Source organism: Oncorhynchus mykiss, chromosome 8, assembly GCF_057628025.1.
Source record: "Oncorhynchus mykiss isolate SJ-2025 chromosome 8, ASM5762802v1, whole genome shotgun sequence".
NCBI lineage: Eukaryota > Metazoa > Chordata > Actinopteri > Salmoniformes > Salmonidae > Oncorhynchus > Oncorhynchus mykiss.
In genome coordinates, this window is record NC_143029.1 from 14,425,857 (window position 1) to 14,450,871 (window position 25,015).

The window sequence follows — 25,015 nt, forward strand, 5'->3', positions numbered from 1 at the left end:
TATTCATTGTGGGCTTTATTTCCCATCACTGTTCTTGTATTAGTGCAAAGTAGATATCTCCAATCCTCATTTGAATGTGAAGTGAAGACTACACCATGCATAGCAATGGAATTTCAGGCTATTAATATGTGTAACATGCATATGTGTATTATAGTACATGCCTGTGCCGACTCATTGATTACATTTGTATTATCAAACACTCCTTGTATTCGGAGCAGCCGGTACTTTTTCGGATATTTCTCCAGGAGCCTTATCTCCATTTCCAAACACCCTGGGTAGTGTGCTTCCATATCATGTCTGCATCCCAAGTGACATCCTTTTGCTTACATAGTGCACTGGTCAAACCTCATAGTGCTCTGGTCGAAGTACTGCACTATGTTGGGAATAGGGTGCCATATGGGACACAACCCATAATTATAATCACTAACACATTTTCCCAACAACCCATTAAAATGATCCTACAACAAAGAGAATATGAAATTAGCTGTTCTGGAAATTGGATTGTGTGTGTGGGAGTGAATACCCATGAGTTTATAGATTTCCAAGCTGAGAATAATATTTACAAAATATACCAGGGAGAAGTTTTTTTGCACGCAGATATAAATATTAATCTTTACCTGTAGTGTAGTGTGTGTGGGACTTGAATATCAGTTAGATTTTTTCCCCCCACCTTTATTTATACAGGTAAGTCAAATGAGAACAAATTCTTATTTAATGATGACCTGCTTGTTTACAAAGATGACCTGCCTATTTACAAAGATGACCTGCTTATTTACAAAGGCGACCTGCTTATTTACAAAGACGAATAGTTTAATATGGTAATGCATCAAGTCAAATGAAATCATGCAGTCAGAGAAGAGATAAATAATGGGGAATCTTGTGCCAATAAGATAACTGAGGGTAACAATTTATTTGAAGGGTACCTACATAACACATTCATGACCCATAAATAACACATTCATAACCATACAGAACACATTCATAACATACATAACACATTCATAACACATAAATAACACATTCATAACCCATACATAACACATTCATAAGCAGTACATACAGCATTTCATGAAAGTCATAAATTCATAAAAGTTTCTGCCAACAACCGTAAATAGGTACCCTTCAAAGTCAACTTACTGTAATGTTGGCATCAGTATATGTACTCTGGTCAAAAGTATTGCACTATAGAGGGAATAGAGTGGCATTTGGAATGCATCCTGTGTGTCTGCCTGCCAGGCTGCCTGTGTGTCTGCCTGCCAGGCTTTTCCACCCAATGAGTCACCCCCTATCATCTGTATGGATCATGATGCATGCTTACATCACCTTCTATTACAAACACACACACACACACACACACACACACACACACACACACACACACACACATTACTAGACTGGGAGACACACTGCTCTGCATGACAGACAGAAACAGAGAGGCTTCTTAAAAAGTGTGTCTGCTCACGGCATCTGTAATAATGTGTAGTCATAGTGCAAACATAGGCATCTCACAGCTCACAAAAGAGTATATGCCTAGATCTGATTAAACGTTCCATTACCATTGAGAATACTGTGTATACAGATATCGCCATGTTGTGAGCGCAACAGTCAATCAGACTAATATTGTCAATGTCTTTTTTCAGATTACTACCATGTGGCTATAGTGCTATAGTGCCTTCAGAAAGTATTCAAACCACTTTACTTTATCCACATTTTATTGTGTTACAGCCTGATTAAGTGTGTCACTGATCTGCACACAATATCCCATAATGTCAAAGTGGAATTTAGTTTGCAGATGTTTTTTTATTCATAAAAAAATTAAAAACTATACTGAACAAAAATATAACCGCAACATGCAACAATTTCAACGATTTACTGAGTTACAGTTCATATAAGGAAATCAGTCAATTGAAATACATTCATTAGGCCCTAATCTATGGATTTCACATGACTGGGCAGGGGTGCAGCCATGGGTGGGCCTGGGAGGGCACAGGCCCACCCAATCTAAGGTAACGCCAAGTAATTTAGTCTCCTCAACTAGATTCAGCTGAGGTCTAGAACTTAGAGAAGGATTTGTTCCAAATAAAATGCTCTTAGTTTTAGAGATGTCCACCCAATCCAAAACAGTCTGCAAGGGTTTCAGTGACTTAATAAGCTGTGTAGGGCTTATAGAGCTGCCCTGCGGTACACCACAATTTACATGTTTGAGAAGCTTCCATTAAGCTTAAGCTTCCTCTTAAGGATCCGCCCCTTTTTCTAAATTTCACCTAAAATGACATACCCAAATCTAACTGCCTCTAGCTCAGGACCCGAAGCAAGGATATGCATATTCTTGATTCCATTTGAAAGGAAACACTTCGAATTTTGTGGAAATGTGAAATGAATATAGGAGAATATAACACATTAGATCTGGTAAAAGATAATACAAAGAATAAACCATGCATTTTTTTTCATCATCTTTGAAATGCAAGATAAAGGCCATAATGTATTACTCCAGCCCAATTTAGATTTTAGCCACTAGATGGCAGCAGTGTATGCGCAAAAGTTTAGACTGAAATGCAATGGTTCATTGGACTGCCCAAATGTGCCTAATTGGTTTATTAATAACTTTTCAAGTTCATAACTGTGCACTCTCCTCAAACAATAGCATGGTATTATTTCACTGTAGTAGCTACTGTATATTGGAAAGTGCAGTTAGATTAACAAGAATGTAAGCTTTCTGCCAATATCAGACATGTGTATATCCTGAGAAATTGTCCTGTTATTTACAAGCTCATGCTAATCGCATTAGCCTACGTTAGGCAAGGTGCTCCATCATGCTGGAAAAGGCATTGTTCGTCACCAAACTGTTCCTGGATGGTTGGGAGAAGTTGCTCTCGGAGGATGTGTTGGTACCATTCTTTATTCATGGCTGTGTTCTTAGGCAAAATTGTGAGTGAGCCCACTCCCTTGGCTGAGAAGCAACCCCACACATGAATGGTCTCAGGATGCTTTACTGTTGGAATGGCACAGGACTGATGGTAGCGCTCACCTTGTCTTCTCTGGACAAGCTTTTTTTCAGATGCCCCAAACAATTGGAAAGGGGATTCATCAGAGAAAAAACTTTACCCAGTCCTCAGCAGTCCAAGCCCTGTACCATTTGCAGAATATCAGTCTGTCCCTGATGTTTTTCCTGGAGAGAAGTGACTTCTTTGCTGCCCTTCTTCACACCAGGCCATCCTCCAAAAGTCTTCGCCTCACTGTGCGTGCAGATGCACTCACACCTGCCTGTTGCCATTCCTGAGCAAGTTCTGTACTGTTGGTGCCCCCATCCCGCAGCTGAATCAACTTTAGGAGACGGTCCTGGCTTGCTAGACTTTCTTGGGCGCCCTGAAGTCTTCTTCACAACAATTGAACCGCTCTCCTTGATTTTAGGTGCAATCTTACTGGCAGCAATATCCTTGCCTGTGAACCCCTTTTTGTGAAAAGCAATGATGACGGCACGTGTTTCCTTGCAGGTGACCATGTTTGACAGAGGAAGAACAATGATTCCAAGCACAACCCTCCTTTTTGAAGCTTCCAGTCTGTTATTCGAACTCAATAACGATGACAGAGTGATCTCCAGCCTTAGTCCTCATCAAAACTCACACCTGTGTTAATGAAAGAATCACTGACATGATGTCAGCCTGTCCTTTTGTGGCAGGGCTGAAATGCAGTGGAAATGTTTTTTTTTGCGATTCAGTTCATTTGCATGGCAAAGAAGGACTTTGCAATTAATTGCAATTCATCTGATCACTCTTCATAACATTCTGGAGTATATGCAAATTGCCATCATACAAACTGAGGCAGCAGACTTTGTGGAAATTAATATTTGTGTCATTCTCAAAATTTTTGGTCACGACTGTATACTAAATATATTCATATGTTACCAAAAAATTGGTTAAAATACACTCTTTTGCAATGAAGGTCTGCAGTAACTTCAACAGCACTGTCTGGGCTAGCACCATGATGCAGCCAGAGGACAACTAGCTTCCATCCTCCTCTGGCTACATTGACTTCAATACAAAATCTAGGAGGCTGGTAGACCTAACCCTCTTCCATAGACATACATGGTAATTATGACACTTCCGGAGGACGTCCCCCAACCGATCAAAGCTTTTGCAGTATGAACTGACATGTTGTCCATCCAATCATAGATGTAGGATCAGAGAATTAACCTAGTGTGTTATATTGGGATTGTGCCACAGAGCATTATGGGGGTTCTATGTGTTGTTCTATGTGTTGAGTGAAGAGTGATAGTTGAGCATTTTTGGGGCATTATTCAATTCAAATTAGTTTATTCAAATAACAGGAGATGGAGGAGGTATATTTTACATTGTTCTCTTGGGTTTAGAACTTTATTTTTGTGTCCAGTTAGTCAAATTTATTTAAATTTGCCTTGCTAACTTTGTTAGCTAGCTACAAGCGCGAGTGTGCAGTTTTTGGCCAACGCTGCTGAAAATGTTGTGGACCTTTTGTTGAAGAACCCCTTTCATTCTCTGGGATACACAGAAAAGATGCAAATTAAAAGCGAGGGTCGACTTCTACCTGAGATCAGTTTCATGAAGAAGGATGAAATGGTGAGAGCGTTCAATACCAACTGGTATCAAATGTATAGCTGGTTAACAGGGAGCCTATCATCAAGCCGCCTGTAATTGCACATTAAGATTCTTTACATGCTGAATATCTTTTCTGGGATGTCGAAAACAATTCAGAATGATTTGATAGCTTCCATCGCATCATCCATTAAAAGTTAGATTAAAAAGAGAGGTTGATGCAGCACATTTTTTCGCATGCGCTCAAGTAGGCTTTGCACTTTCCTCCGGTATTTATTTAGCAAAGATGATAACATATAATCACTCAGGACAGACACAAGCAAACACTCATGACATAAATGTTGCAGCAGCCTGGGCGACACCTAAACATTAGAAATCTGACATGCTGTGTGGGATGAAAACTAGACCATTTTTCCTTCTGAGCAACTGTAGGCTACTAATAAGAGCAGCTGCAAACAGCCTATGTGCCCTGTCCATCTGGTCAAGGAAAACTAATTGGTAACGTTATGTATTTATACCTCTGACTCATTCCTCTCTCATTCAGCCCCCCTTCACAGTAGACGCCTGAAACAACGCTCTAAAGACTGTTGACATCTAGTGGAAGCCTTAGGAAGTGCAAGATGACCCATATCCCACTGTATATTCAATAGGGGCTGAGTTGGAAACCTACGAACCTCAGATTTCCCACTTCCCACAAGTGCGCGTCAACAGTCCAGTGCCACCTGTGCCGGCTCCACGCACCAGCCAGCCAGTGCACCTCCCCAGTCCGGTACGTCCTGTGCCAGTTCCCCGCACTCGCCCTGAAGCGCGTGTCACCAGTCCGGTGCCACCTGTGCCGGATCCACGCACCAGGCCTCCAGCGTGCATCACCAGCCCGGTACGTCCTGTGGCAGCTCCACGCACTCGCCCTGAAGTGCGTGTCAACAGTCCGGTGCCACCTGTGCCAGCTCCACACACCAGGCCTCCAGCGCGCCTCACCAGCCCGGTACGTCCTGTGCCGGCTCACCGCACTCGCCCTGAAGTGCGTGTCAACAGTCCGGTGTCACCTGTACCGGCTCCACGCACTAGACCTCCAGTGCGTCTCCCCAGCCTGGAGCGTCCTGTGCCGGCTCCACGCACTTGACCTGAGGAGCGTGTCATCAGTCCGGTGCAACCTGCGCCGATGCCCAGTCCAGGCACGGTGTCCAGTCCCACTCCATGGCAGGAGCCTCCCTCTGCACCGGTGCCCAGTTCAGGCACGGTGTCCAGTCCCGCTCCATGGCAGGAGCCTTCCTCTGCACTGGTGCCCAGTCCAGGCACGGCGTCCAGTCCCGGTCCAAGGCCGGAGCCTTCCTCTGCGCCGATGCCCAGTACAGGCACGGCGTTCAGCCGGGGTCTGGGCGGGGGCTACAGCCCGCACCGGAGCCCCAAACGACACTAGTCACCCCCCCTATCCTCCCCATTTGGTTTCAGGTTTTGCGGCCCCCTGCAACTTTGAGGGGGGGAGGGGGTACTGTCACACCCTGACCATAGAGAGCCCTTGGTTCTATTGGACATCAGACAGACGTCAACTTACCAGCACTACGACCAGGAATACAACTTTCCCAAAGCGGATCCTTTAACCGAACCACCCAGGGCATTTGAACTGATTCCAGAGGCTGACCCAAAACAACGCCGCCGGAGAAGAGGAAGACGGACCGGTCTTCTGGTCAGACTTCGGAGGCGCGCACCTCACCCACCGCTTCCGAGTATGTTACTCGCTAATGTCCAGTCTCTAGATAACAATGTCGACAAAATCTGGGCAAGGGTTGCTTTCCAGAGAGACATCAGGGATTGTAACATACTCTGTTTCAAGGACTCTCTCTGGATATGCTTTTGGAGTCGGAACAGGCACCTGGATTCTTTGTGGGTCGCGCCGACAGGAATAAACATCTCTCCGGGAAGAAGAAGGGTGGGGGTGTATGTTTTCTGATTAGCGACTCAAGGTGTAAGTTTAACAACATACAGGAACATACAGTAAGATTGCACTGACAGAGATGGTTGCCTCACTTTGCATTCTTAGGAAACTGCATTATTTTTTATATTTGTTATGTCTTATTACATACAGCCAGGAAGAACTATTGGATATAAGAGCAAGGTACACTTACCAACATTACGACCAGGACCAAGTGGATCCTCTGTTCGGACCACCACCCAGGACAATGGATCTGATCCCAGTAGGCGACCCAAAACAACGGCCTTCAGAAGGGGCAGACGGAGCGGCCTCCTGTTCAGGCTCTGTAGAGGTACACATCGCTCACCGCTCGCGAGAATACTACTCGCCAATGTCCAGTCTCTTGCCAACAAGGTAGATGAAATTCGAGTAGGGTTGCCTTTCCGAGATTGTGACATTCTCTGTTTCACAGAAACATGGCTCTCTCTGGATATTTTGTCATAATCAGTTCAGCCACCGGGCTTCTCCATGCATCGTGCCGACAGAGGTAAACACCTCTCTGGGAAGAGGAAGGGCAGGGAGTGTATGCTTTATGATTAACGACTCATGGTGTAATCATAACAACATACAGGAACTCAAGTGCTTCTGCTCACCCGACCTAGAATTCCTTACAATCAAATACCGGCCATTTTACCTACCAATAGAATTCTTGTCAGTTATAGTCACAGCTGTGTACATTCCACCTCAAGCGAACACCAAGACGGGCCTCAAGGAACTTCACTGGACTCTTTGTAAACTGGAAACCATATACTGTATCCTGAGTCTCCATTTATTGTAACTGAGGATTTTAATTAAGTAAATTTGAGAACAAGGCTACCTAAATTCTATCAGCATATTGATTGCATGACTCGCAGGGCTAATACTCTCGATCACTGCAACTCTAACTTCGCGATGCATACAAAGCCCTCCCCCACACTCCCTTTGGAAAATCCGACCACGACGCCATCTTGCTCTTATAGGCTGAAACTCAAACAGGATGTACCAGTGACAAGAACCATTCAACTCTGGTCTGACCAATAAGAAGCCATGCTTAAGATTGTTTGGATCACCCCTGACTGGACTATGTTCTTGTCAGCCTCGGAGAACAACATTGACCGAAACGCTAACTTGGTAAGTGCATTTATTAAGAAGTGCATTGGAGATGTTGTACCCACTGTGACCTACGCTAACCAGACACCATGGATGGATGGCGGCATACATGCAAAACTGAAAGCGCGATCCACTTCATTTAACAATGGAAAGAGGTCTGGAAATATGGCAGAATTTAAACAGTGTAGTTATTCCCTCTGCAAGGCAATCAAATAAGCAAAATACCGGTACAGGGACAAGGTGGAGTCGCATTTCAACGGCTCAGACACGAGATGTATGTGGCAGGGTCTGCAGGAAATCAGAGACTACAAAAACAAAAACAGCCACATCATGGACACTGACGTCACACTTCCAGACAAACTAAACACCTTACTTGCCCTCTTTGAGGATAATACAGTGCCACCCTCGTGGCTCACTAACAATGACTGCCCCCTGTTTACGGACATATTCAATCGCTCCCTATCCCAGTCTGTTGTCCCCACATGCTTCAAGATGGCTACCATTGTTCCTGTACCCAAGAAGGCAAGGATAGCTGAGTTAAATGACTACTGCCCCATAGCACTTACTTCAGTCATCATGAAGTGCTTTGAGAGGCTAGTCAAGGATCATATCACTGCCACCTTACCTGCCACCCTAGACCCACTTCAGTTTGCATACCGCCCCAACAGGTCCACAGATGACGTAATCGCCATCACACTGCACACTGCCCTATCCCATCTGGACAAAAATAATACCTATGTAAGAATGCTGTTCATTGACTACAACTCAGCATTCAACACCATAGTACCCTCCAAGCTCATCAATAAGTTTGAGGCCCTCGGTCTCAACCCCGCCCTGTGCAATTGGGTCCTGGACTTTCTGACGGGCCGCCCCCAGGTGGTGAAGGTAGGAAACAACATCTTCACTTTGCTGATCCTCAACAATGGGGCCCCACACCGGTGTGTGCTCAGCCCCCTCATGTACTCCCTGTTCACCCATGACTGCATGGCCATGCATGCCTACAACTCATTTGTCAAGTTTGCAGACGACACAACAGTAGTAGGCTTGATTAACAACATCGATAAGACAGGCTACAGGGAGGAGGTGGGGGCTCTGGGTGGGTGGGTGGGGTTATATCCTTCCTGTTTGGCCCTGTCCGGGGGTGTCCTCAGATGGGGCCACAGGGTCTCCTGACCCCTTCTGTCACAGCCTCCAGTATGTATGCTGCAGTAGTTTATGTGTCGGGGGGCTAGGGTCAGTTTGTTATATCTGGAGTACTTCTCCTGTCCTATTCAGTGTCCTGTGTGAATCTAAGTGTGCGTTCTCTAATTCTCTCCTTCTCTCTTTCTTTCTCTCTCTCGGAGGACCTGAGCCCTAGGACCATGCCCCAGGACTACCTGACTCCTTGCTGTCCCCAGTCCACCTGGCCGTGCTGCTGCTCCAGTTTCAACTGACCTGAGCCCTAGGACCATGCCCCAGGACTACCTGACATGATGACTCCTTGCTGTCCCCAGTCCACCTGACCGTGCTGCTGCTCCAGTTTCAACTGTTCTGCCTTATTATTATTCGACCATGCTGGTCATTTATGAACATTTGAACATCTTGGCCATGTTCTGTTATAATCTCCACCCGGCACAGCCAGAAGAGGACTGGCCACCCCACATAGCCTGGTTCCTCTCTAGGTTTCTTCCTAGGTTTTGGCCTTTCTAGGGAGTTTTTCCTAGCCACCATGCTTCTACACCTGCATTGCTTGCTGTTTCTGTACAGCACTTTGAGATATCAGCTGATGTACAAAGGGCTATATAAATACATTTGATTTGATTTGATCTTGGAGTGGGGTGTCAGGAAAACAACCTCTCACTCAACGTCAACAAAATTAAGGAGATGATCGTGGACTTCAGAAAACAGCAGAGGCAGCATCCCCCTATCCACGTCGACGTGACAGCAGTTGAGAAGTTGGAAAGTTTTAAGTTTCTCGGCGTACACATCACGGACAAACTGAAATGGTCCACCCACACAGACAGTGTGGTCCAGATGGGATAGGGCAGCAACAACGCCTCTTCAACCTCAGGAGGCTGAAGAAATTTGGCTTGTCACCTAAAACCCTGACAAACTTTTACAAATGCACAATTGAGAGCCTCCTGTCGGGCTGTATCACTGTCTGGTATTGCAATTGCACCGCCCACAACCGCAAGGTTCTCCAGAGGGTGGTGCGGTCTGCACAACGCATCACCGCGGGCAAACTTCGTGCCCTCCAGGACACCTACAGCACCCGATGTCACAGGATGGCCAAAAAGATCATCAAGGACAACAACCACCCGAGCCACTGCCTGTTCACCCCGCTACCGTCCAGAAGGCGAGGTCAGTTCAGGTGCATGAAAGCTAGGACAGAGAGACTGAAAAAAACAGCTTCTATCTCAAGGCCGTCAGACTGTTAAACAGACATCACTAACACAGAGGCCGCTGCCTACATACAGACTTGAAAGCATTGGCCACTTTAATAAATGGATCATTAGTAACTTTAATAATGCCACTTTAATAATGTTTACATATCTTGCACTGCTCATCTCATGTATGTACTGTATTTTATACCATCTGTTGCATCTTGCCTATGCTGCTCTGTCATTGCTCATCCATATATTTATATGTATATATTCTTATTCTATTCCTTTACTTACATTTGTGTGTATTAGGTATTTGTTGTGGAATTGTTAGATTACTTGTTATATATTGCTGCACTGTCGGAACTAGAAGCACAAGCATTTCGCTACACGCACAATAACATCTACTAACCATGTTTATGTGATCAATAAAATTGGATTTGAAAACAACACACTTTCCATAACTAGCAAGCCGAGCTCTCCCTCATTCCTGCGTTCAACAGGAAATGACGTGTACATCACACCAACGTCACAGTAGTAAAGGCCAAATGAAATGTTTTATATTTTTTTGTTGTTGCTATTTTACTAGAGGATGTAACATTACAGCTGACACCCTGCCATAAATCACTTAACAAGTGATGCATAATCTCTCTCTCTCTCTCTCTGAGTTTTTCACATTTCGTTATCGAATGCCCAGATAATATAATTCACCAATAGTTATCATACATTAGTTATGTTCTACAATAACCAGTGGTATGGCTGTGGTGAAATTGAAAAAACAACTATGTACTGTATGCATATAATAACATTGTGTATGAAATAGGTTTTTGCATTCTGCAACGGTGTTATACCACATGCAATATACTGTATGCCTGCGGTTATATCCCATCAATAAAACATGGTACAAATTAAATGCTTCTGATTGGCTGTTCTAAGTATATGTGTTGACAGAGAGCTGCATATATTTGTGTCTGAATTACCTCATTAAGTTTCCATTTCTCTCATATGCATGGACTGTATGCATCCCAAATGGCAACTTATTCTATATATTATAGTGCACTACTTTTGACCAGTGTCTTATGGGCCCTGGTCAAAAGTAGTGCACTATAAAGGGATTAGGGTGCCATTTGGGACATGCACCTAAATGCCAAGGCCATTTCCCCACACACGCTGATCATATCATATGTGACAGTCAAAAGGATTCTACCGGCTGCTAGAGATGGTAGCCATCCCTACATGTTGTTGCATTGAAGCTACAATTGAAAACTGGCCCACTGAGAATATAGATAAATTGACACAGAAATGTATTGCCATAATTTTCATATCTAGCTATATTGATTACTGTATATACGTTCACAGCTGGGGACGGTTGTCATCGTATGTTTCTGTCTGAGAGTACCAGGGTTGGGTACGTTACTTTCTAAATGTAATCCTTTGCAGTTTATGAGTTACCTGTCCAAAATTGTAATCAGTAACGTAATGTGGATTACCCAAAATCAGTAAAGTATTCTGATTACCTTCAGTTACTTTTAGATTACTTTCTGCTGTAGAGGCAAATCGAAGAATACAAAAATGTATGTGACCAATTGAACGACATCTATTGCAGGATAAATCAATGTTAAAGTTGACATACTGTAGCTGGCCATATACAGTATATGGATGTTACATTTTGCTATGGGTTGGTTATATAGGCTTCTTCTAACCCATCGCTTTTTACTACATATGATTAAATTGCATATTATTAAATTATATATTTACGTTAAAACCCTAAATCTATCAGAATTACAGTCATTCCAATAAATGTTATACCCCTTGATCTCCAAGAATAAGACTTGGAAATATGGAAGTATAGATTAGCCACATTTCTTTACCTGAGCATGACCACAAAACGAAGGACTTACAGTATTAGCCAGCCCTACTCTGTTGTTTATGATTTTGTTGTCATGGAGGACTGAATGGGCTCATTGATTGAAAAACATGAGCCCAATCAGTTTAAAATAAATGCTGCGTTCATGGAATGGCATGCTTTGAGCGCAACTGAAAGTGCTATTTACATGTGAACAATGAATACCATATGCTGCATTTTCTATAGGCCTATTGTTAACCTTTTTGTTGGTGACACTTTGATGTCTTGATAGTATGCAGCTGTTTAAAGAGCAATTCCACAGATGAAATAATAACAAAATGGCTACCCCGCCAAGCTGAGGGATGGGCCTGAAGAAATGTAACCACTCTCAGATTAATAGACAGAGCTATGGATGCAAGGACTGATCAACCTTGATATCAACATTATTGTTTTAATCATATTATGACGCTATACAGTGTTTGTTTACATTTACTTGGGGTAAAACAAGCTTATATTTTGGGTTCTCATGGAGTGTGACAGTTGAACTAAGCTCATAAACTCATATTCTTCAACAATCAATGGATGTGTATATATATACACACAGTACCAGTCTAAAGTTTGAACACACCTACTCATTGAATGGTTTTTCTTTATTTTACTATTTTCTACATTGTAGAATAATAGTGAATACATCAAACCTATGAAATATCACATATGGAATCATGTAGTAACCAAAAAAGTGTTAAACAAATCAAAATATATTCTTCATTTTAGATTCTTCAAATTAGCCATCCTTTTCCTTGATGACAGCTTTGCACACTCTTGGCATTATTCTACAATGTAGAAAAAACTGGAATGAGTAGGTGTGTCAACTTGACTGGTATATATATATATATATATAAATCATTTATAAGTCCAAAAATGGATGTAGCAACTACAGATTGCACTTTTAAGTATATCAAAAGTGTGGGAGTTTGAGCATGTGTCCATTAGGACTATGGATTTACATGTTTTCATCAGCATAATTTAGATTGAGCAATAAAATCCCTACTTGCACGCCCAATTTTTCAGTTTTTGATTTGTTAAAAAAGTTTGAAATATCCAATAAATGTCGTTCCACTTCATGATTGTGTCCCACTTGTTGTTGATTCTTCACAAAAAAATACAGTTTTATATCTTTATGTTTGAAGCCTGAAATGTGGCAAAAGGTCGCAAAGTTCAAGGGGGCCGAATACTTTCTCAAGGCACTGTAAACGTTCATAGGTGGGGATAGTTGCCACCGTATGTTTCTGCTCTAGGTGTTTCTGTTCTAGGTGTTTCTACTCTAGGTGTTTCTGTTCTAGGTGTTTCTGTTCTAGGTGTTTCTGTTCTAGGTGTTTCTGTTCTCTGTGTTTCTGTTCTAGGTGTTTATGTTCTCAGTGTTTCTGTTCTCGGTGTTTCTGTTCTAGGTGTTTCTGTTCTAGGTGTTTCTAATAACCAATGACTGTCCAGACACTAGAAATGCATTACAACTTCTTGTCATGATGATTCTACCAAATGACACAAACAAATATGGAACATAAGGAAACATATGTACACTCTGAGTATACAAAACATTAAGAACACCTTGTCTTTCCATGACATAGACTGATCAGGTGAATCTGGGTGAAAGTTATGATCCCTTGTTGATGTCCCTTGTTAAATCTACTTCAATCAGTGTAAATGAAGGGGAGGAGACAGAATAAAGAAGGATTTTTAAGCTTTTGACTTTTGACACTTTGTAGAGTCCATGCCCCGACAATTTGAGGTTGTTCTGAGGGCAAAAGGGGGTTCTGCTTAATATTAGGAAAGTGTCCCTATTGTTTGGTATACTTAGTGTACATAAATACGTAACATATAAGGAAACAAATACCTAATACTTAAAAATAAAAAAAACATAATGCAAATGGATAGTTTCCATGATGTCTAAATGATTCATTGTGTAGTCCAGCTATAAAAGTCTGAACAGCCATGTAACCCCAGTGAATACCATGATGCAATTAAATCATCTTGATGAGTAGAGGCCCCATAAATAAAACCTAATATTATTTGGGTGACAGAACACAGGTAAATTACAGTTGTGATGATGTTTATCTCAGGCCAAATGATTGATCTGCTCTTTTGCGTTTCTGAATAAGTACTAATTATCCTCGTTGTAATGCTATTTGTGTAATCATAATTCATTCCCAAATCAAATCAAATTTGATTTGTCACATGCGCTGAATACAACAGTGAAATGCTTACTTACAAGCTCTTAACCAACAATGCAATTTTAAGAAACTACCAAAAAAATAAGTAAAAAAATAAGAAGGGGGGTACCGGTACAGAGTCAATGTGTCAATGTGCGCTGTCGAGGTAATTGAGGTAATTATGTACATGTAGGTAGAGTTATTAAAGTGGCTATGAATAGATAATAACAGGGAGTAGCAGCAGCGTAGTGGGGGGGGGGGGGGGTAGTCATTTGATTAGCTGTTCAGGAGACTTATGGCTTGGGGGTAGATGCTGTTTAGAAGCCTCTTGAACCTAGACTCGGCGCTCCAGTACCGCTTGCCGTGCCGTAGCAGAGAGAACAGTCTGTGACTAAGGTGGCTAGAGTGTTTGACAATTTTTAGGGCCTAATTTTTAGGTCCTGGATGGAAGGAAGCTTGGCCCTGGTGATGTACTGGGCCGTACGCAGTACCCTCTGTAGTGCCTTGCAGTTGGAGGCCAAGCATTTTCCATACCAGGCAGTGATAAAACCAGCAGCTGTAAACCTTTTGAGGATCTATGGATCCATGCCAAATCTTTTCAGTCTCCTGAGGGGGAATAGGTTTTGTCGTGCCCTCTTCACGACTGTCTTGGTGTGCTTGGACCATGTATGCTTGTTGGTTATGTGGACACCAAGGAACTTGAAGATCTCAATCTGCTCCACTACAGCCTGCCGATGAAAATGGGGGCGTGCTCGGTCTTCCTTTTCCTGTAGTCCACAATCACCTCCTTTGTCTTGATCACGTTGAGGGAGAGGATGTTGTTCTGGCACCACCCGGTCAGGTCTCTGACCTCGTCATTGTCGGTGATCAGGCCTACCGCTGCTGTGTCATCAGCAAACTTAATGATGGTGTTGGAGTCGTGCCTGGCCGTGCAGTCATGAGTGAACAGGGAGTACAGGAGGGGTCTGAGCACGCACCCCTGAGGGGCCCCCGTGTTGAGGTTCAGCGTGGCGGATGTGTTGTTACCTAACCTTACCACCTGGGGGTGGCCCGTCAGGAAGTCCAGGATCCAATGGCAGAGGGAGGTGTTTTGTCCCAGGGTCCTTAGCTTAGTGATGAGCTTTGAGGGCACTATGGTGTTGAACGCTGAGCTGTCGTCAATGAATAGCATTCTCACATAGGTGTTTCTTATGTCAAGGTGGGAAAGGGCAGTGTGGAGTGCAATAGAGATTGCATCATCTGTGGATCTGTTGGTGTCGTATGCACATTGGAGTGGGTCTAGGGTTTCTAGGACAATGGTGTTGATGTGAGCCATGACCAGCATTTCATGGCAACAGACGTGAGTGTGTCATTTAGGCAGGTTACCTTAGTGTTCTTGGGCACAGGGACTGTGGTGGTCTGCTTGAAACATGTTGGTATTACAGACTCGGACAGAGAGAAGTTGAAAATGTCAGTGAAGACACTTGCTAGTTAGTCAGCGTAGGCTCGGAGTACACATTCTGGTAATCCGTCTGGCCCAGCGGCCTTGTGAATGTTGACCTGTTTAAAGGTCTTACTCACGTCGGCTGCGGAGAGCGTGATCACACAGTTGTCCGGAACAGCTGATGCTCTCAATCATGTTTCAGTGTTTCTTGCCTCAAAGCGAGCATAGAAGTTGTTTAGCTCGTCTGGTAGGCTCGTGTCACTTTGAAGCTCTCGGCTGTGCTTCCCTTTGTAGTCTGTAATGGTATGCAAGCCCTGCCACATCCGACGAGCATCGGAGCCGGTGTAGTACGATTCGATCTTCGTCTTGTATTGACACTTTGCCTGTTTAATAGTTCGTTGGAGGGCATAGAGGGATTTCTCATAAGCTTCCGGGTTAGAGTCCCGCTTCTTAAATGCACTTATTGATGAAGTCAGTGACTGATGTGGTGTATTCCTCAATGCCATTGGAAGAATCCCGGAACATATTCCAGTCTGTGATAGAAAAACAGTCCTGTAGTTTAGCATCTGCTTCATCTCACCACTTTTTTTTTTACAATAGTTGCCCATTCCTTATGTTAATTAATACGCTCATTTGCATGCACAAAATCAAACCATTTACCAACAGTGGAGAGGGAGATAAAAAAAACAGTTGTCAAATGTTTGGAGCCCTAATTAGTCCCTTCACTTCCTTGAATGTTTTGGAGTGCCATAAAAGCTACATAATCAACATTAACAAACCTTTTGTTTAAATTCATTGAATCAGACTTCACTTTGGGTCAATGGATTCGTTGTTTGTTTACTAGCGTCAGTGTATGAAAATGAAAACAGGCAGTGAATGAAAATCATTGAAGCTCCACCACAGAGTGCAACATCACTCAAAACAAGCACTTTGCATACACTAGCCTACTTTAACGACGCCTGTTTGATTTGAGTCCTAAATAAAATATCAAGGTTTCTAGTGAGACAAAAGACGGTTGCTCCCTCAGTCGTATTTATCATGAAAGCAGCAAGTCAGACAGACTGCTGAGATCTCTGACAGCTTTCACACCCTTAGCAACGCCAAAAAGTCAACACTGACTTTGGGAGACCTTCCCCAGAGCTTGCACCCTTGCTGTGCTTCATGCATGTTAATGGAGGTGTGGGTGGGTAGACAGACATACTTGAGCTATCGTGAACGTGAAATATGAAAGACTGTCTGTAAAATATGGAGCAGGTGATTTCTGTTCTCTGAAATAGTGTGCATGTATAATATACTGTGTATACAGTAGGCAGCTTAAAGCTTAATGAGAAGAGTGCAATTGCAACCCTCTCTCTCTCTCTCTCTCTCTCTCTCTCTCTCTCTCTGTCCCAATCCTCTCTCTCTCTCTCTCTCTCTCTCTCTCTCTCTCTCTATTTCTCCATCCCACTCCTCTCTCTCCCCCTCTTCCCTCTCTTTCTGTCTCTCCCTCTCAATTCAATTAAATTCAATTTGCTTTATTGGCATGACGTAACAATGACCATACAGTTGAAGTCGGAAGTTTACAAACACTTAGGTTGGAGTCATTAGAACTCGTTTTTCAACCGCTCCACAAATTTCTTGTTAACAAACTATAGTTTTGGCAAGTCGATTAGGACATCTACTTTGTCCATGACACAAGTCATTTTTCCAACAATTGTTTACAGACAGATTATTTCACTTAGAATTCACTGTATCACAATTCCAGTGAGTCAGAAATGTACATACACTAAGTTGACTGTGCATTTAAACATTTGAGAAAAGTCCATAAAATGATGCCATGGTTTTAGAAGCTTCTGATAATCTAATTGACATAATTTGAGTCAATTGGAGGTGTACCTGTGGATGTATTTCAAGGCCTACCTTCAAACTCAGTGCCTCTTTGCTTGACATCATGGGAAAATCAAAAGAAATCAGCCAAGACCTCAGAAAAAAATGATAAACACTTGAAGGTACTACGTTCATCTGTACGAACAATAGTACGCAAGTATAAACACCATGGGACCACGCAGCCGTCATACCGCTCAGGAAGGAGACGCGTTCTGTCTCCTAGAGATGAACGTACTTTGGTGCGAAAAGTGCAAATCAATCCCAGAACAACAGCAAAGGCCCTTGTGAAGATTCTGGAGGAAACAGGTACAAAAGTATCTATATCCACAGTAAAATTAGTCCTATAGCGACATAACCTGAAAGGGCGCTCAACAAGGAAGAAGCTACTGCTCCAAAACCTCCATAAAAAAGACAGACTACGGTTTGCAACTGCACATGGGGACAAAGATCGTACTTTTTGGAGAAATGTCCTCTGGTCTGATGAAACAAAAATAGAACTGTTTGGCCATAATGACCATCGTTATGTTTGGAGGAAAAAGGGGGAGGCTTGCAAGCCGAAGAACACCATCCCACCGTAAAGCACGGGGGTGGCAGCATCATGTTGTGAAGGTGCTTTGCTGCAGGAGGGACTGGTGCACGTCACAAAATACATGACACCATGAGGTAGGAAAATTATGTGGATATATTGAAGCAACATCTCAAGACATCAGTCAGGAAGTTAAAGCTTGGTCGCAAATGGGTCTTCCAAATGGACAATGACCCCAAGCAAACTTCCAAAGTTGTGGCAAAATGGCTTAAGGACAACAAAGTCAAGGTATTGGAGTGGCCATAACTAAGCCCTGACCTCAATCCTATAGAAAATGCGGGCAGAACTGAAAAAGCGTGTGCGAGCAAGGAGGCCTACAAACCTGACTCGGTTACACCAGCTCTGTCAGGAGGAAGGGGCCAAAATTCACCCAACTTATTGTGGGAAGTTTGTGGAAGGCTACCAGAAATGTTTGACCCAAGTTAAACAATTTAAAGGCAATGCTACCACATACTAATTGAGTGTATGTAAACTTCTGACCCACTGGGAATGTGATGAAAGAAATAAAAGCTGAAATAAATCAGTGTCTCTACTATTATTCTGACATTTCACATTCTGAAAATAAAGTGATGATCCTAACCGACTTAAGACAGGGCATTTTTCAAGGATTAAATGTCAGGAATTGTGAAAAACTGAGTTTAAATGTATTTGGCTAAGGTGTATGTAAACTTCCGACTTCAACTGTATTGCCAAAGCTTACTTTGGAAATGTATAAGATGACAACAATAAGAATCAAAATTGTCAACTGCACAACAGTAACAACAATAACCAAGGGTCAAAATAACCATACATTGAACAATAACAATAAGCATACAGTAGAGTACATGTGCAGGTTGGTTGGTCTGTCAGACACTGTCTCTCATCTTATGGTAGGCAGCAATGTAGTGCGCTGCCAACCCACAGTTCTCTGCGTCCTTCCCCAAATGGACGGGTAGCTTATTCTCATCAGAGAGGTCTTTGAAACCTTTGCTTAATATATTTTTTTAAACATTTTGTCAGGAAATGCAGCTCTGTCTCGGGTTCTGCTGTTGTGCAGTGGTTACCTCTCTCACACACTCTCTCTTTGTCCTCCTCCTCTCTCTTTCTCTTTGTCCCACTCCCTCCTCTCTCTCTTTGTGTCCCCCCCCCTCTCTCTCTCTCTCTCTCTCTCTCTCTGTACCTGAACCCTCTATCTCTCTCTGTCCCCCTCCTCTCTCTCTCTCTTTGTTCCCTCCTCTCTCTCTCTGTCCCCCTCCTCTCTCTCTCTCTGTCCCCCTCCTCTCTCTCTCCCTCTCTCTCTCTCTCTCTCTCTCTCTCTCTCCCTCTCTCTCTCTCTCTGTTCCCCTCCTCTCTCTCTCCCTCTCTCTCTCTCTCCCTTTGTTCCATCCTCTCTCTCTCTGTCCCCCTCCTCTCTCTCTCTCTCTCTCTCTCTCTCTCTCTCTCTCTCTCTCTGTCCCCATCCTCTCTCTCTCTTTGTCCCCCTCCCCTCGCACTCTCTTTCTCTCTCTCTCTGTCTGCCTCATCTCTCTGTCTTTGTCCCCCTTCCCTCTCTCTCTCTTTGTCCCCCTCCTCCCTCTCTCTCTTTGTCCCCTCCCCTCTCTCTTTGCTCCCCTCCTCTCTCTCTCTCTCTCTCTCTCTCTCTCTCTCTCTTTATCCCCCACCCCTCTCTCTCTCTGCCCCCTTCTCTCTCTCTGTCCCCCTACTCTCTCTCTCTTTCTCTCTCTGTCCCCCTACTCTCTCTCTCTCTCTCTGTCCCCCTTTTCTCTCTCTCTCTCTATATATATATGTCCTCCTCTATTTATCTCTCTATTCTTCTTTTTTCCTCATCTCTCTCTCTCCACCTCTAAAGCCCATCCCATCTGTATCATGTTGGAAATCAAACCCCCTCTGACAATTACATCATGCTGCTCCCAACCAGACACTGAACCATTGAGAGCCACGGTCAATGTCGTTGGCCACCGACCAAGGTGCTTACACCGAGGGTGAGCCAGCAGCACAGTCTGCAGATGCTCCCACCAATATAATTAGGTTATGCATGCAGTCACATTCACATGCACACTCACTGACGCTCTAAAAGTACATAGTACACACCATTCAAATCCTCTTATAGAGAATTGATCCTGAAGTGAATCACTATAGCTGACATCATTTTGGGTGACATCATTTTCTCGTGCGGTGTAGAAAGAAAAGCGGATTCAGGTTGACTGCCGATGTAAATGAAATGGAGGGTGAAAGTCCTAATTCTGAGTAATGTCCTGTCACTACTCATTGTCAGGCAGTAGAGAGGCAGAGGAGAAACCAGACACTGAAGAAAGAAATGAAATCACCATCATCACAACCTCACAGACACACCTCTCTCCCTTTCTTCTTCTCGCATACAGAGGTTTTCACTCGGACTCTCTGTCTGCACAGTAACATACTTTTTCTCAAGTTAAGTCTGACCGTAAATGTCTGTGTTTCATTTATTTTGACTTCCATGGTAATGGAAAGACTATGGTTTTATGGAATTTTATGCAAATATTGGAATTATTCCGTCAATTTGGGAGGCATCCCCAGTCTACACAACGCTACTAAATAGAAGCCTGATGTCATTTCTAATGTTGGGAGGAGGATATATGTTCTGTGTTGCAGACAGTCAGACAGGGAGAAATCCCCTGGTAATGAATAAAAACACCTTACTCCCCCCTCTTTGTCTCCACTCGTACAAACAGCCCCCTGCCATGGGGTTGACGATACAACACGGGAGGCACCAGTTCCATAACACCTCTACTGAACTAATGAGGTGCCCCCCCTCCCCCTCCTCCACATCCCCCGTCTCAGAAGCAGCATCACATTAGTGGAAACCAAGGCTGTTCTCAGGGCAGGGCATATGTTCGAGTCACGTCGGGGACAATTCTTGCATTTTAGGTAACTTTAACTATTTTCCTAACATTAACCTAATTCTCCAAACCTTTCACGTTAATTATCCTAACCTGCCATGTTAATTATCCTAACCTGCTGCATAAGGTTTCCTAACCTGCAATGAAAAGTCACTTCTGCTAGTCAAAGCCAGCAAACCTGCCCCGAGAACAGTCTTGGTTTCCACTAATTAGATACAGCGTCTGATCCCTTCGCTTTGCTGGTCCCCCTCCGCCTCCCCATCTGTCTCCTACCCCTCTCCTCATCCACCTCCCCTGCCTCCCCCTCTCCTCATCCACCCTCCCATGACTCCCCCTCTCCTCCCTCTCCTCATCCACCTCCCCTGCCTACCCCTCTCCTCCCTCTCCTCATCCACCTCCCTGCCTCCCCCTCTCCTCCCTCTCCTCATCCACCTCCCCTGCCTACCCCTCTCCTCCCTCTCCTCATCCACCCTCCCCTGCCTCCCCCTCTCCTCCCTCTCCTCATTCACCCTCCCCTGCCTCCCCCTCTCCTCCCTCTCCTCATCCACCTCCCCTGCCTCCCCCTCTCCTCCCTCTCCTCATCCACCCTCCCCTGCCTCCCCCTCTCCTCCCTCTCCTCATTCACCCTCCCCTGCCTCCCCCTCTCCTCCCTCTCCTCATCCACCTCCCCTGCCTCCCCCTCTCCTCCCTCTCCTCATCCACCCTCCCCTGCCTCAGCCGTTCTGCATCCGTCCCTCTCCTCTTCCACCATCCACCCTTTCCCTCCACCCCCCACTTCCCTGCGTCAACCGCACTGCATCCACCCTTCCCCCACCGGCACCCTACTGCCTCCCCTACTTTGCCCCATCCCCAAAGAGACAGGCATCTGCAAACCCACTGTTTAAGGGAAAGAAAAGCTCTCTGCACTTTAGGTTACTATACTATACACCTGACTCTGAGCTAGTGTGAGGAGCCACCTGATCCTTGGCTAGCGTGAGGAGCCACCTGATTCTGGGCTAGTGTGAGGAGCCAGCTAGTCCTGGGCAGTGTGAGGAGCCACCTGATCCTGGGCAGTGTGAGGAGCCACCTGATCTTTGGCTAGCGTGTGGAGCCACCTGATACTGGGCTAGTGTGAGGAGCCACCTGATCCTTGGCTAGCTTGAGGAGCCACCTGATCCTGGGCTAGTGTGAGGTGCCACCTGATCCTGGGCAGTGTGAGGAGCCACCTGATACTGGGCTAGTGTGAGGAGCCACCTGATCCTTGGCTAGCGTGAGGAGCCACCTGATCCTGGGCAGTGTGAGGAGCCACCTGATCCTTCGCTAGCTTGAGGAGCCACCTGATCCTGGGCAGTGTGAGGAGCCACCTGATCCTGAGCAGTGTGAGGAGCCACCTGATCCTGGGCAGTGTGAGGAGCCACCTGATCCTGAGCAGTGTGAGGAGCCACCTGACCCTGGGCTAGTGTGAGGAGCCAATTTAGGAACAACTATATGTGTTATATTTTACGGTAAAAAAGGGTCCTGTTATAACCAGGAAGTAGTCCTATAACTCCAATGTAAACCAGACTTGTAAATAATTCATTTGCCAGGGTTAATGAAAATATGCTAAGCAGAGTGTGTGTGTGGTTGTGTGTGTGCCTGTGTGTGTGTGTGTGTCTTGATATTCAAAGAAATTATAGTAATGCCAATCACCTCCTGTCCCTAGTAATTCAAACGAGTGCTTATTTTAATTACACACCAGCGGAGGAAATCAAGACGTCCGGCAGAGGAAATTAAGCCCTAAGATTATTTGTTTGTAGTGAGAGACGAAATGGCACAGATTTTTAATAGCAAGATATTTTTTTATATTTGGATTTATAGATGGTGGGCAGGTTAATTTTGAGGTGAGGGGGGGGGGATAAAATCTGTCCTGATGATGAGCTCTCACCATCTGTTCACAACTGATTCCCAAATGGCACCTATTCCCTAGATAGTGCACTACTTTTGACCAGAGCCCCATAGGGAATAGGATGATATTTGGGACACACCCCATGTGTAACTGGCGTCTATTCAAATACACTGGTGGTTAATTAGAGGTGCATTGTTAAAGTCTAGTAAATGATTGGATAGTTTTAATGAGTGACAGAGGAAAACAAAGCAGCAATACATGTCTTCGGTGGGGTGTGTCCAAATGGCATCCTATTTTTTTGACAATAGGCCTGTTCAAATGTGGTGCACTATTAAAGGAATAGGGTATCATTTAGGATGCAGCTCTTGTGTAGCATGTAAGTTCAGTGTGTGCCCTCGTGGCCTCAATCCTGCCCCGGTAGATAGCTCTAACTCTTTCTGTGTTTACACAATGACAGATCCCTCCTGAGTGGCTCAGGCCCAGGTCCCAAAGGAGGAATGAGAGAGTGAGAGTGAAGAGGGGCTAAGTAGTGATTCCAACATGCATCCATCATTCACCTGCCACTCAGCGGCCAAAAGAAGCTCCATCGTCCAATTCCTCCAACCCCCTCAACTCTTTACCTCATCCTGTCACATGCCAGCTCTAACCGGAGCTCCCACTGTGCTACCTCAGTCATTCAACTAGTCCAGGGCACCTCCTCCTTCTTCTTCTTTGTAAATGCATTCTCTCTTTCTCTGTTCCATTTTACTTTTTCACTCCTCCTCTGTCTCTCTCTTCCTCCCCTGGTCGGTACTCAGTGACGAGAATGGCTTTGTTGGCTGTTTATAGGAACTGGGACACCTGGGTTTTGCGACACGAGGTCAGAGAAATGTGAGCAGAGTCATCAAGCATGTATTGAAGATCGTGGTCATGCCATCATGTTGATAAGGAGAATACAGAGGGATTCCATATCCATTTGTTTCAAAAGACCACAACCATCTGTCAAAAGATGCATTTCATTAGCTTTTAATAGATCTCATTTCTATCTTTGATTTATGTGGGGTAAGTTCACTGAGATAATTAGGAGGGAGCAACTCTCAAGGTTTAAACTTCATTTAACAGTCATTCAGTTTGGGAATACATGCTTTTCATCTCCATATTAAAGATGTCTCCCAAGGAAATTACTATCAAAGGCGACGCATAAAATAGTTACGATGATGAGAAAGAGGGAATACAAACCTGTCAACAACTGGTCTGATCGTTAAACTGAATAAGGTCCCTCTGTGGTACGAAACTGATTCTATGACGACACGCAATGTTTTCATCATCATCACCAAACTCAAAGACAAAAACTCCTCCACGTGATGAAGAGACAGTCAAGACAAGGTCTGGGCCCTGGGATGAAAGGAGCCTCGTCTGCGAGCCCCAGTGAACACTGATTCGGGCCCATTTAGATGTACAATCGTGACATTAGGGCCTCAGAACAGTGCCAGCGGTCTGTTCTCATTTCCTATAGGAGTCCGTGGCTGTGTACCAAATTACACCCTATTCCCTTATTAGTGCACTATGTTTGACCAGGACCCATGAGGCTGTGGTCCAAAGTAGTGCACTTTAAATGGAGTAGGGTCCATTTGGGACTCACAGAGTGAGTTTAACCAGCACGGCCCGTGGTGACCCCGCTCTAACCCTACGGACTTCCTGCTGTCTGTTTATGGCTGTGGAGCAGCCCTCCTTCTCTATTGACCGAAGGTAATTCATCTTCTTGACTGTGTCCCAAATGGTACCATTTTCCCTTCATAGTACACTACAAGGGAATAGGTTACCATTTTCCCTTTATAGTGCACTACCAGGAAATAGGGTACCATTTGCGAGGCAGCCCTTATCTCTTGGCTCGGGTCCAATGTAGAGAAACATTAGCGACATCATTCCGGACCCACCGGCACCCTACTGACTTCGAGATTTGATCATTATTAACAGGATGGGATGGAAGAAATGATTTGGTACCTTGTTAGCCACTTGGAGAGATTTATCTGGTCGACTGATGCGGATCATTTTAGGACCAAACAGTAAACTAGTGTTCACTGACCTTGTAAGTTACCTTATCTAGTCCGTATGTCACCGTTGCCTATCAAATGCTATTGACACTTGCATGTGCAGAAATAGACATTATACTGTATATTTAGTTCAATTCTATACCGTATAGCCTTCTTAACCATTGCCTGTAAGCACCTGTTTGCTTTACTTGGAAGCACGTTAGTCACATTGCTTTTGAAACAAACTTTAAAGAACTTCTCTTTACTTAGTGTTGGAAAATGATCCTACTACAGTAGCTATACAGCCAGAGCTTGAAGCCTCTCTCAGAAAGATAGTGATAACCTTTTCTTTTCTGAAGTT

At 44.3% G+C, this 25,015-nt stretch overlaps 1 protein-coding gene across 1 annotated transcript in view; it reads left to right on the forward strand.

Annotated features, from left to right (window-relative positions):
• LOC149981400 (uncharacterized) overlaps positions 1-22,217 on the forward strand; it is a 39,525-nt gene extending 17,308 nt beyond the window's left edge. Inside the window, exon 4 of the mRNA XM_090181962.1 lies at positions 22,082-22,217. Within this exon, the coding sequence (XP_090038088.1) occupies positions 22,082-22,217 (136 nt within the window). The remainder of the gene's footprint in view (positions 1-22,081) is intronic.
• Positions 22,218-25,015: the final 2,798 nt, after the last annotated feature.